Source organism: Eptesicus fuscus, chromosome 16, assembly GCF_027574615.1.
Source record: "Eptesicus fuscus isolate TK198812 chromosome 16, DD_ASM_mEF_20220401, whole genome shotgun sequence".
NCBI classification, from domain to species: Eukaryota; Metazoa; Chordata; class Mammalia; order Chiroptera; family Vespertilionidae; genus Eptesicus; species Eptesicus fuscus.
In genome coordinates, this window is record NC_072488.1 from 34,623,536 (window position 1) to 34,637,349 (window position 13,814).

The window sequence follows — 13,814 nt, forward strand, 5'->3', positions numbered from 1 at the left end:
CTCACCCCCCCAAAAAAGAAATCCTTGGAGCCCATTGACCTACGAAACTCTAGTAGTTTCCTATTCTTTTTCCAGTTAAGTTTATCATTGTGCTTGAGACATGATGTTAAAGTGTTAAATGCTTGATGCGACATGTTTTCCCTTTGTATTATAAAAATAGTCGAGCTCTAGGACCTAACTGACCTGCTTGGGCCTCAAGGTCTTTATCTTTAAGCTCTTTATTGTGTAGGCTTCTAACAACAGCCAACATGTAAGGAAGACCTTTTGTTGGCTTCCATAGACTGGGATGGATGTGGACCAGGGCAAATAGGGAATTTAGATACAGTACCATCGAACAATTGGATCACTGTCTGCTTGAAGGTGCTAAAGGTGACTACATAGTCTGACCCAAATATTCGTAAGTAGCACCCTTTCTGTAGGAACTTGCCAACACCTGCAAGGGGCAGCCTCCTACTGGTTTCTTGGTCTCCTTTGAATTCCCCTTCAATCCATTTCAGGGTCTGGTACGCTCTTTCTATCAACATGACTTTAAAAATTATTTTTGACTATGATACCAGCCTTAGCCTATCATTAAAGGGCATCCATAATACGGCTCAAAATTATTTTTCAGCCTTACCTTCCATGATTTTGTAGACAACCCTTCTTTTCCTGCCACACTGGTCTAGCCTTTGCCCTCCGAGCTCCACAGTACTGCCTTGAACTGGTTTTCCCTCATCCTTTCTCTTTATCATCTAAATCTTAGCCTAACTTGGATGACCCATTAAAAGCCCAATATCTGGACCCCAGAGAAATGATCTTTCTTCACATTCCTACACTTCGTGTCTCTCACTTCTGAATTAATCATATTGCATCCTTCCGTTGTTAATTACCTGCTTTTATGTTTATAATCTTATCCCACCCCATTAGGACCAACTATAATCCCTTTGAGGACAGGGGTTAGGTCTTACACTTCTTTGCAGTTGCCCGCAGTGCCTAGAACATTACCTTTTTGCACACTGGAGGTAGGGAAGACAAACTGGGCTTATGTTCTGAGAGAGATCACAGGACTGCATGTAGGAAAAGTGCAGATTTCTTTGTCATGTTCCAGTTAGATTAAATTAGCAGCAGGTAATCAGGTGCAGGTCAATTTAGAGAGCTGAAATACATGGACTTATCCCCTATATAGGTCATTTACTCTTGATCACAGGACAAGAAATGTGTTCCTATTACTACTCTCCTTCTAAGTCATCTACTGCTATTTTTTACAAGAAGGACTGGAGCAAATGCATGAGGAAACATCAATGTATACTCATCCCCACCATTTGAGAAACAACTTTTAAGTCTGAGTCTTATTGATCAGATATAAAGAATAACATTAAAAAAAAAAAAAGAATAACATCCCCATTCATTCAGGAGCTCCAAAGCCCCTTGCCTGGGACTGCTATCTACACTGACAAAGTGAATTATGTATTAGCATTTTAAAAGGCCCACTGTTCTCACCACATCAGCTTAACTGAGACTAGTTATTTAGTAGGATTCTAATTAATTTAATTCTCCACTGGTGGCAATTTTTGAGGGCAATGACTGTGCCTTTTACCTCTTTGCATTCCTTCCCCAGCACTTAGCTCAGTAGGTTGCATATAGCATGGACCTAATAAATATTTGTTGATTGAACAAATGAAGGAGCCTTACTACAGATGGAGAAGATGCACGAGTGAACTCAGACATGCCTCACAAAAAACAAACTCCCAGTGCTGAGGATGGACAGAAATGCAAGCACCATGGGAAATACTGATAACAGCCTTGCTCAATAGTTAACAAGACCAGAACCCTCAAAGCCAAGCCAGTCTGGGTATGCTTCTTAATCTGCTTAATTAGCACTATTGTCATTGTTTTTATATGTTATCCTTACCTTTTGCATTGGTGACAAAAATTCTTTTCATATATATACACTAGAGGCCCGGTGCACGAAAATTCGTGCACTCGGGGGAAATCCCTCAGCCCGGCCTGCACCCTCTCGCAATTTGGGAGCCCTCGGGGGATGTCCTAAGCCAGCAGTCGGACATCCTTAGTGCTGCTGTGGAGGTGGGAGAGGCTCCCGCCACCGCTACTGCGCTCCCCCTGTGGGAGTGCACTGACCACCAGGGTGCAGCTCCTGCATTGAGCATCTGCCCCCCTGGTGGTCAGTGCATGTCATAGCGACCAGTAGTTCTGCCATTCGGTCAATTTGCATATTAGCCTTTTATTATATAGGATATTTTTTTAATTGATTTCAGAGATAGAAACATCAATGATGAGAATCATTGATCAGCTTTCCTCTGCACACTCCCAACTGGGAATGGAGCCCACAACCCAGGAATGTGCCCTGACTGGGAATCAAACCATGACCTTCTAGTTCAGAGGTCAATGCTCAACTAATGAGCCACATAGGCCTGGCAGTGACAAAATTATTGACTGAGATTGATCCTGGAAGTCAATATACAAAGGTTAAGAGTGAGGATTCTGGAGTCATATCATTGTGGTAATATTAGTTGTATATCCTTGGGCATGTCACTTAGTCTCTTGAAGCTTCAATAAAATGGGAATAATCATAGTACCTACTCCACAAGATGGTTACAAAGAAGAAATAACAACAAGCATGGAAAACTCTTACCACTGTGCCTAGAACACAGTAAATGCTCAATAAACATTAGCTAATATTGTTATTTCTACTTTAACCTATATTCTGCTCTTTACCAAGCTCTAGGCAGTCTGCTAGCTAAGGATGGGAAGGGTTAGGCATTCAATGAGATCATATTTCAGACATCTCCTGGCCCTCGTTCTCCAGGCAGCAGTTTTGTGGTGCTTTGCCACTCCTGATGGGATGTATGAGGCTCCGTGGGAAAGGGCTGTCCTTCAATGCATGCTACCCTCCAGCAAGGCGAGGGACTTCCAACTTTAAGGTGCACCAAAGTGATAAAATGTACCCCATGAAAGGCAGGTGCAACCATTTCAAAAAATGAGCATTTTTAAAACACGATGGCAGCCTTAGATTCCGAACAAAAATCACTGCAGCTTTTCTATTCTGTGACATAAACTTACAAAGAAAATGGGTTTATTAAGCAAAAGCAAAGGAAAGTTCACCCTGAAGATGGACCACTACTTCATTTCCCCACAGCCATCAGGCCTGGATATCAATATCCCCAATCCTCTGTAGGGCCCAAGGCATTCAGATAGCTTACACTGTTGAGACTGTTGTGTGCTACTGGTTAGTAGGTAGGCAGGACGCAAGGTGTGTCCTTCCATTTTTGGAGGGAGTAATGGGACTGGAATGGGGTCACGTACGGAGAGAGGGGACACCAGGCAGGTGAGCATGGCAAAGACAGAGCCACCATTACAACCTGGATCTGCCGGCTCAGACACCAGCACCATTTACTAGTCTAGACCAAAACCCCAGGAGTCCACCAGCCCCAGCACAACCTGTCAGAGGGAAAAGAAAGTCTGCTCTCCGAGAGGCTGAAAAATGAAAAGAACTCCACAAATAAGGCAAAGGGGCTACAGGCAAGTCCACACAAAGGGGTCTGCGTAAAAGGCAAATCTCTGGTGTCCCTGAGTTCTGAGCTGCAGATGAGCTTCGGAAGAGACGTGTTTGCATTTGGGTTTTTCCCCTGTGTGTGGTGAAGTAAGCAACAGGTAAAACGGGGCACTCTGTGAAATCGGGGCGCCAGCAACTCTCGGCCAAACAGATCATCTCCCCGGGCCCCTCTGTAAGCTTTCAAGGTGTCTGAGAAGAGAGGACGCAGCGACAGGGAGAAAGGAGCAGAAGAGACAGCGAAGCCAGCAGACGCTGCCTGTTTGCATCGCTGTCTCAGGAAATCCAGGGAACTATCACTAGGGGGGAAAATCGGGCTAATGACTTCCTCTCCACCCCACCCCACCCCCCTTGAAGGGAATGTTTGATTCGCGGCTGCTCTGGGAGACTTCCCCCCCATCGTGCTCCTATTTCAGGGATGACTTTGCCCCTGCAGGCTCCTAACAGCTGCTCCCTACAGCAACTGCCGCCCTGTCCGGCCCCAAGACCTGGAAAGTCAACCCGTGTTCATTCAAAAAAAAAGTGAATCAAAGGATGGCTGGCAAGAAAAGAAATGGCAGCAGAAGAGCTGAACATAGCAGCTCTCATAAGATCAAATTTGTCCATCTCTAAACACAGAGCCAGGGACCCCTGATCAAAAGGGACAATGAGTAAGATTTAATCTTGCACAGAAAAAGACTGTGCAGCCTGGAATAGGATGTTAAGTGGAATAATCCTCACAATCAAGTTGTATGCCATGTCCATCACTCCTCCCGTTAGTTCATTGCTCCTTCCCCACCTTGGAACTCAAAATTAAACAGCCCCAGTAACATGATGCGCGTCATGCTATTGGTTATACGGATTCTCTAGCAGGATGTGATGCAGCCTCGACATTCAAATTAAGTGGGAGTTTCTCTTAAATCCTGTCTGGAGAATGGAGCAGATTGTGCGATCTATTTAAGTCATTTAAAATGCATTTAGTTTTCTTCTGCCTTTTTAACTGTAAAGGCTGTCTCCCTACAAGGGTTGGTCCCTAAGTTTACTTCTACCATCAGAGAGGTGAATTAAAGGAGGAATCCTCCCTGGTAGTGACCTGTCATCAGGATGCTGCTTAGAAACCTTTGAAATGTGGGCCATGCTTCCATGCTCCCCGCGAGGACTGGCACCCAAACAAGCTTTTGATTTCATTCTTAAATCCTTCTGTCATGCACACTCTTCTGCCATTCCTGCTGCTGAACCCTCCGTAGGCCGCGAGGGAGAGATTTGCAATGAGAATTCCTTTGCACAGGAGCTGGAGGCTGGGGTTCCAGTCCTGGCTCAGCCACTAACTGTGTGGTTTCAAGCTTGGCTCTCACTTTTTGTTCACGCTGTGTGATCAGAGGTCCTTCACCTCATCTGTTGCCCTGATCTGTGAAATGCATGATTGGGGTGGCTCCTTGCAGCTTTCGTCTGCTCTGGTCCTACTCAATTTCTAGGCTCACTAGGAAAATTGATTCTATCACGTCTATAAAAGTACTCTATAAATCTTCAACATTTCCTGGGAGCATTTTTAAAAATATAAAGCAAGGGGCAAGGTAATGTGACTTAACGAAGAGTATGTTAATTTATACCAAGGTGGGGTGGAAAACAGTTACTCCTCTCTGGATTTTGCTGGAAGTGAGAAGTCCTTTGGCTTAATATAACCCAGGGGGCATACAAACTGAAGAGTGCTGTCTCTACTGGGGAGTTGTTGGTTAAGAACTGAGACAGGGTGGATCCTTGCAGTTTGTTGTTTTTGAACTTCCAGCTGAACTTCATACGGACTTCACAGCCAATCTATAAAGTCCTCAAATCTGTTCCCTCACATTATACTCCAAAAGGAGCCAAAGATATGAGGCATGTAAGAAGAGAAACAATAGCCACCAAATACTTCAATTCTGACCCTCTCCACCACTTCTTTCTGGGACATTTGATTTGTAAAATAAGAATTCTTGATATTAATAAATATTAGTACTAAGGGAAAATATGGGTTAATGTTAATAATTATCTTTTTCAACATTAACCTCACTATCTAGTCCTCCAAACAAGAAAACCATGTCAGGACACACACCTTTAAAGATACTCTTGACCCCTTGAAAGGCTTGGCTCATCCAATGCAAATGCTCTTGAAAACACCAAGCAAAAGTGCCCAGGAAACATTCTGCCAAGATTGGAGCCCCCTAGTTAGGCCTCAGTAGAATTCAAGTTAGCTCTCCTTGCCTAAGATTTTTTTTTTTTTAATGACCACCAGTTTCGAGTGCAATCATTTATATTCAAAAGGCTGGGTGCTAGGTGCTGCAGAAGCTACTCAGCCTGTCATCAGGCACCCAGAAGTCTAACAGAACTTTGTGTTTAGTGTGATGACCTGGACAGACCACAGAATTAATGTTCATAGACCAGGCTTGGTAGGGTAAGAGCGATATCCTATATTTGGTCCCCACCCTCTCGAGCACCCGGGGCTGTGTCCTCAAATCGGAGCTCGGTGCATGCTGGGTCAACAGTTAATCTCTCTGCAATGTGAGTTCCAGTCTCAGGAGAGGGCTCGGTGAGAACCCCAACCGGATTTGTCAGCCCCTTCTGCTGCTCCAACCATTTGCGGATGGCCGTGACCTTGACAGGTCACACAAGATGTCTTCAGTGATCATCAATCCTGTGTGGGTTTTCAAAAGTCCTAGCCCTAGCACAACATCATTATTTCATAAATGAATCTTTTTCTTTCAATTAAAAAAGGTATGAGGAAAAGGATGGCCTTTTTTTTTTTTTAAAAAAAAGGGGGGGGGATCTTTTTTCTCCAAAAGGGGGAGAAATAAAAGATATCCTTTACCCACTCCCTCTCTCCTCCCCCATTCCCACCCCGCTAAAATCCCACTTTGAGAGATACCCATTTATTTACAAACTGTCTCTGAGAGAAAATAAGAAATGAAAGTGTAGTGAACACCAAGTGTGGTTACCAAGCTGAGGTTGTCCAAAAAACCCTGTTGGTTGTTTCAGTCAGGTCTCCCTTTACTCTAGTTATCAGCAAGGACCTTAGCACATTCAGGAAGGATGTTGTCACAAAATCCCTACTGGTCTTAGGTGTCAACAACCCAGGCAGAACAGGGGGCAGGGAGAGTGTTTCTCCACAACACAATTTGTCTGGAAGTACGATCTCACCTAGGTGTGAAGACATCTCAAAAACTCATCAAGGCCACCTAGTCAGTCAGGGTATTTTTTTGTCATGGGGAAGTCACTGGGGAAAGGTGGCAAGGAGGGAACCTTGCTCCTGCAGTGCACACAGCTGTTGGCGGCAAGAGACAACTGTGCATGCCCTTACCAATGTGATGTGTATGTGTGCACGTGAGCCATACATGTGGGCTGATGAACACTCATGGCATGTGTGCTAACAGCACAGGGAGGGACAATCCCTTTGATCAGTTACAGAGTTTAATGGAATCAGCTCTGGACTCAATACCAGAACACCTGGCTTCTGGACTCTCCCTCACCTTATTGACGTGGTCTCAGGCAAGCCCTTAACCTGGGTGAGCCTCACTCTCCTCATCCTAAAGTGGAGGTTGTGTGATCGGCCCCAAGGAGGGTCAGATGAAACCATGTACATGAAAGCACTGTAGAAAGTATAAGGCAGCAGGCTACTGAAAGGAGTCATTATTTATGGTGAATAGATAAGCAGAAAAGAATCCGGTTGCCAGTAATTTTGTTATCTTCTCACAAGGTGAGGTAATCTAGCCAGAGGGTGAGTGGGTACGATCCTCCCCCCACCCCACCCCCTCACATGCACAGCCAATATGTAAATCTACAATACACGGGTTTTATTATTTATAAACCTATTTCAATATGCTATAGGGTTTCTAGTTCTCTTCTGGATCTCCAGGCAGTAGAAAACACCAAATTGAGAAAAGTTCTTTGCAAATTAACTGGGCCAAAAGGAATCTTTATCACCTGTCTGTAAACATAACTTATTTGTGTCACTGATTTCTAAGTAATGGGGCATTACTGTCATTACAATAGTGTGTTCTGATATGAACCTCTTTCCTCCTAAAATTTTCCCCCTTATAAAATCTGTTCTAAATCTCTTGATGTAAGTAATAAAGAAGTTTTATGTGTGTTTGTTTGTCTGCGTTAAGATATATTTGCCAAAGGTTTGGGAACCTAAAATTAGAATATTTAATAAGCAACTAGTGACATTTGCCACCTTCCTTGGGATTTACCACTAACCCAGTGACGTTATCTTTCTTGAGCTAAATTAAAAGACAAATTCAAATCCTGCATGGTAGCCACCAAAAGCATATATTTGAAAAACAGAATTCAGCGTGCCATATTATGCATTATTTAATGGTATGCAAATTATAAGTCAGACAGTTAGGAAAACCACACTTCAGCATTAATAAACAGCAATACTACTACTACATTAATTATGATATCGCTATGATTTATTCCCAAGTTTTGCAGGTTGCTTCTCCTTGAAAATTTATGCCATCCAATATGCAGTAACCTATTTCCCCTCGTACGCCTCCTTACCCATTCCTCAAATCTGTCCTTCCTACCCACCCAATGGGTGTCTGCAGGAAATGGGTACAGAAATACAAAGTTATAAGCAGCTGCATTGTCTTATAAACATTGATAATTAAAGAACAAGAAAACACCACCTAAAGCTCCAACATTTATTGTGTCAATGTTAAGCACACTTTTTAAAAGACAACATAGAATGTATAGAAACAAGGGGTCGGGGACTCATGCTCATTTCCACAATATGGGTAATTAGGTTGGCTGGTTTCAAAGGGGCCAGGACGTCACTCGGGGCAGTGCTGGTCCGCGGGCCCTCTCTATGGGACTGATTCACTATTCCAAGGTGGGTCTGTTTTTTTGTTTTTACTTTTTATTAAAAAATATAAATAAAATGGTGCTGCAGGCCCAGGCGGGAAGGCCTCTGCAGGACTCTGTCTTCGCACACGGCTTCTTGGAGGCTACTGTCAGAAAACACCACAAACTAGCAGGATGACAGACCACGCAGATGCTGCCGGGCGGCACGCGTCCACCCCGCCCCTGGGGGCTTCAAATTTTCTCAGAACTTAAGGGCTCTCGAGCTTCCATCCGAAAACTGCCACACATCTTGAGCTCTCTGGACACTACGCCGAATGGGGGTGTGTGAAGAACCTAGAAAGAGGATGGAGACAGAGGAGGGGGAGAAAAAAAGGTACAGGTGTGACTTGGCCCAGTGATTTTCTGTTCTCTAACTAGCTTTTTACACTTATAACTTAAACCAGCCACAGGTTGAGCCACTGGCATCTTAAACATGATTTCAAACTCCATCCTCCCCACCCCCTGCCCCCAGTCTCTAACCTCCAAGTGCCTTTCCCATGAGCTCCCTCCGTGCCTTCCCCCAAAGGACCCAGACCCTCTACCCAATCATATGGTAGTCCTAATAAACTGGGGACACACCTGGGAGGAAACACTTTCCCTTATGACTGAGAAAACTTGAGTAGGAAACAGTCCTTTGGTTGAGGAGAACAGGGGAGGAAGGAGGGAAGGGGGACATTTCCTTAAAATAATAATAAAATTATAAAGAAACTAAAAAATCAAAATTGATGTAAAAGCAGCACAACGAAAACATGAAATGTCATCAAGTTCAACGTCAAAGCAGCCAACGATTTACAAGAGGCGAACAAATCTCTGAAGAGGAAAACCAGAACCCAACATAGTTGCTCCCAAATTGCACCAAAAACTGCCTGTAGTTTCTTTCGAACATGCAGTTTTCTTTCTTTTCTTTTCTTTTTTTTTTTTCTTTGTTAAGGGGGAAAGGCAATGGTGAGGGGAAGATGGGAGTTATTTTCCTCCGGGGTTCCTCCCTTGCTGTGCACATTGACTTGAAGCAGCAGAACTGGGAGTCCGGATGTGGATGTGCCGAGGAAGAGGGCTACCACTGTGGCATTCCAGGCCTCGTTGCCATGGCGACCTGAAGCAGGGGCCTGGGGCCTCCTCTCCCCTGACTTGGCTCCGCAGGAGGCTCAGGGTCTGGAGCTCAGCTGCTCTCAGGAATCCTGAGTGGTGGAGACCTGGGCTGAGGGGCCTGCTGTGTCCAGGTGGGCTCTGGGAATCCGGTTCCCAGTCCAGCCCTAAGTCATTGTCGTTGAGGCCCCTTTAGCTGGTACCCCCATCAAACCCCCTTGTCAGACCTGCTACCAATATTGAAAACCCTAACAGACAAAGTATAGCATGGGCATGTACCACGCTCACTGTTATTTAAAAGCACAGCCCCCTGTAGGTGTGGGGGTCCCTGTAAGTTTAGAGGGTAGACTTTAGAGAAATCCTTAGATTGCCTTTTCTGCTGTTTTGTAAAGAACTGATATTTGCTCTCTTTAAGTAGTCTTTGCCACTTTACAGAAAGGAAAACCAGTATTTGGACCAACCACTGCATTGTGTTCAGCCAAGTTTAGGGTTGGAGTACAATAACCCACGTGAACTGTATTGGTCTTCTTTCCCATTTGAAAAGGAGAATGAATCGCATCCTATGACCATAGATGACACTGAGAGAGAGAGAGAGAGAGAGAGAGAGAGAGAGAGAGAGAGAGAGAGAGAGAGAGAAACAGGCCCATCCCCCTAAAGGCTGATTCACTGGCCATGTGTTTTGCTAAATGAAACAGTGGGCTAATGAGATAACAAGATGACAGCAAGCAAAAAAAAAAAAAAAAGTGATACCCAACAACCCATGTCTACAGTCTGTAGCTGTCACAGCCCTGGAATAAATGTATGTAATCCCAACTCTGCCTGTGTGTTCTGATGTCCATTTCTCTAAAAATGAGTTCATTTATTTGTAATTGGGAGCTTCAGGGCCTTAGGAGACACAGGAAATTCGCTAAGTGGCTTGTGCCTTTTGAAAGTTAACAGTCTTTCACATAAACATTTTTTTCTAAGCAGTTTAAAGAACACTGCCAATCCCATCCTCATATCAGTAAAATTCCCACAATTTTTCTTTCTTAAAAGGGAAATTTTCTGGGGAAAATGAAAAAACAAAACAAACAAAAAAAAAAACAAGAGAGAATGGGATGGGTACATTCTTGAACACACTAGCCGTGGGGACAACAAAGTAACAGCAGCATCATGAGGAAGACAGGATTACAGCACAGTCATAAGAAATCATGTGTGTGTGTGTGTGTGTGTGTGTGTGTGTGTGTGTGTGTGTGTGTGTAGGGAGTGGGGGAAGGGTTTAAAAACAGAAAACCCCGTATTTCCTCCCTCACTCTCCAGGAGTAAAGTGTTCGAAACAGGACAGGATGGGATCTTTTCAGGAAGGCTTGAAATATCCCAGTACCTCTTCCCAAACTTGGGAGTACCCGTGAATAAGCCACCTCATTTCCTTATTTCTCCCAACGAAATAGCTAACCCTCCCTGCCACTTCCTTCCAAATTCTCACTTCTAGCATTATGAATATATACAGTATGTACTTATTGCATATACAAAAGTGGTATTTAAATAAACAGCTCTGTCACAGAATGCCCTGGGAAAAACTCGACGGCTTCACGCTTTCTGCCATTGCTGTTACAAACGAAGAAGCAAGTGTAAACCTCACTTCTTAGCAACCACCAAAATGGGCTCGTCAGTCCTGTAGGTCCTAAACGGAGGCTAATAAATGGTCTCAGGATGGAGGCAGTCCTGGTATTGAGTTTCTGGGTTCAAGTCTGTGAGAAATAACATCTGCTGTATTCCTGTTTATTACGTTGTTCTCAAAATGAAGATAAAAAGGGCCCTTCTTTGTAAGTGGCAGTTCAGGTATATAGAGGACATTGCATCAGCACATTGGGAATGTCATAGAACCTTATTTGAAATCTTTGAAAAATGTTAATGGTCATAATTTTCCCTCATTTTAAAAAGGATATCATGAATTCATCCTACTGTGGAAAATGTGGGGGATTTTTGGTTATTTTGCATTGATATTTTTAATTTTAGGGTTCTGGACATAAGATGCCATTTATAAGTTATGTTCTTATTGTCTAGGTTTTCATGCATCCGTTGTTTGTTCAGCTTCAGAAATAGTATTTGAGAAGAGGGCCTTGGTAAGTCAGGAGACTAAGGACCCTGAAGAACCTGTCTCCCAACAAATTTATTTCACTTTGGGATCATGTGACTCAGACACAATCTGTGATTTATCACCAGATGTTTGCATCCCTCCCTCTCTGCCATTTGATTTAAGAAATCGGAACATACACGTATACAGTATCCACCATTAATTCTGCCAGGACGCAAAACCTAATTACACTAAAAGCCTCATATACTGAGAAATTAATATAAATACTGTATATAAAACGTGCACAGCTGCACTCATAGCTCCCAATAAAAGAGTAATAGGGACACACAGCGGTTTTAAAGACATTTAATATGGTGGAGCAGAAGTCACCACGTCTAAAACTGTCCTGGCGCTGGGGAATAGTTCCGTCTTAAACAGCATTCTGGATTCAGTTGTGAAGTAACCTAATCTAAAACACATATATCTGCCCTCAGTTCATTGCCAATTATCAAGTTCTACAAGTCACCAGCCTTGCCCCATCCCATCCCATCCCATCCCATCCCAGCTCTCCCAGATCCCCTATTTCTAGACTTCTCTCTGCCTCCACTCTCTGCTTCCCACCCAAACAGGCTTTTAAAAACAAGCAAACACCCTACTACTTCCTCTTTATTTAGAAAGATAAGACTCTTCTTGACTCAGATAAAAGGCTTTCCATGAAAAGGCCACCTCACAGGCACTGATATTTAATCAGTGCATAAGAACTGAGCAACAGAAAAAAATGCTACCACAAGAAGACAACAGAACAGCTTGTTTTGGTTTTTACAAGAATAAAAACAATGTTGTGTCCATTTGTCTACACTGGGAATGGGGAGACGGTATCACAGAAATATGTGTTGCAATAAAGCAAATAGATGCTGCATCAGGCAGTATTTGTAAAACTGACAACATAGATTTCTAAGGGGCTGGGGGACTTGAAAATAGACCTAACTTGCTTTTCCAAGATGATGTTTCATTTCATAAATCTGTTGATTGACCAAAAGATAATTAATTGTAAGGCATTCCCACCCTAATTCGCTATCAGCCAGGAAGACCCTATAAAAATGCCTAAAAGATCTGTCCCGTCTAGGACCCTAGCATCTCAGAATCACAAGGCAAACCACCACACATCTCAGAAAATCAGTGGCTGACTCCACACATTTAGCCACATCTGGTTACTGCTTTCATCCTTTTCTCTCTCTCTTTTTCACCTGATGCCTTCATTTCTGGATTTTTAAATTTGGGAGGTGTGTTCATTTTTGACACGAGGAAAGACTTTATGTGGGAACAATAAAGCTGATTCCTTTTAAAAAAAATAACAACACCTTGTTTACATTATGCTCTAAGGTAGGATGAGAATGAGAGAATAGAAGAGAACTTTTAGACAATAAGAACAGCAAAAAAAATCTAAAGGAAATCAAAGCTTAAGATGCTATTACTATTATGTTTTTTTCTTTATATCTGAATGGATTACTGCAAGGAGATGAAGGGAAAGTTTTTAATATCAGACTGAAAATACCTTCTATTTCTTGAAAATTATTCTAGAACTATAAAGTCTAAAAACTATTTCCATAGTTTGAGATATATCTATTTTAATATAGTAAGTATTTTATGTTCCTTTAGGGTATAATACATGCATCAAAATGCCCATAGAAATAATCCTGAAAAAGACTGACTGGCCTTCTCTTAAAACTTGTTATTTTCTTGAAAGTAATTTACAGAGTGTGTCAAATGAGGACACAAGAAGCTTACATTGTGTACTTTAATTTTTTTTATTTTTTCAATAAAGGGACAAAATGGGTGTATGAACAGGTTAATGCAGACAACTGCCAAAAAAAACACAGACAGTGGTTTTTCCAATAGAACTTAACAAAGACCAGAAACAAATACAATAAAAAGCCAGGTTGTAATGACCTTTGGTCATCCAAATAAAAAAAAATAAAAACAAAGAAAAATAAAAGATCAAATTAAGTGCCTCTGTTTTGAACAGGGCACATAAGCAATAATAAATAGTGACTCCCATAGTAAAAGATAAAATTTCAAGTTACGACAAACAGCTTTCATTACAGGAATAGAAAAGGCCAATAACAAAATATTCTGCATTGCCATTTACAAAAAAGTATTGACTAAAGCGGGCTTTCTCTTTAATATGCTTTGCATATGAAATTCTTTCCAATCTAAATATAAAGCACCATTTAGTTTTTGGCAATGAAAAAAACTGCAAAACATTGT

At 42.5% G+C, this 13,814-nt stretch overlaps 1 protein-coding gene across 5 annotated transcripts in view; it reads right to left on the reverse strand.

The window, feature by feature from the left end:
• Window positions 1–7,810: 7,810 nt before the first annotated feature.
• Window positions 7,811–13,814, reverse strand: part of BCL11A (BCL11 transcription factor A) — a 99,774-nt gene continuing 93,770 nt past the window's right edge. For 2 of the 5 annotated variants that reach the window (XM_008162104.3, XM_008162105.3), the window contains exon 5: window positions 7,811–8,698. In XM_008162104.3, the coding sequence (XP_008160326.1) occupies window positions 8,607–8,698 (92 nt within the window). In that variant the 3' untranslated portion in view covers window positions 7,811–8,606. The remainder of the gene's footprint in view (window positions 8,699–13,814) is intronic. The other 3 variants (XM_028139869.2, XM_054727833.1, XM_028139868.2) reach the window with 2 other exon arrangements.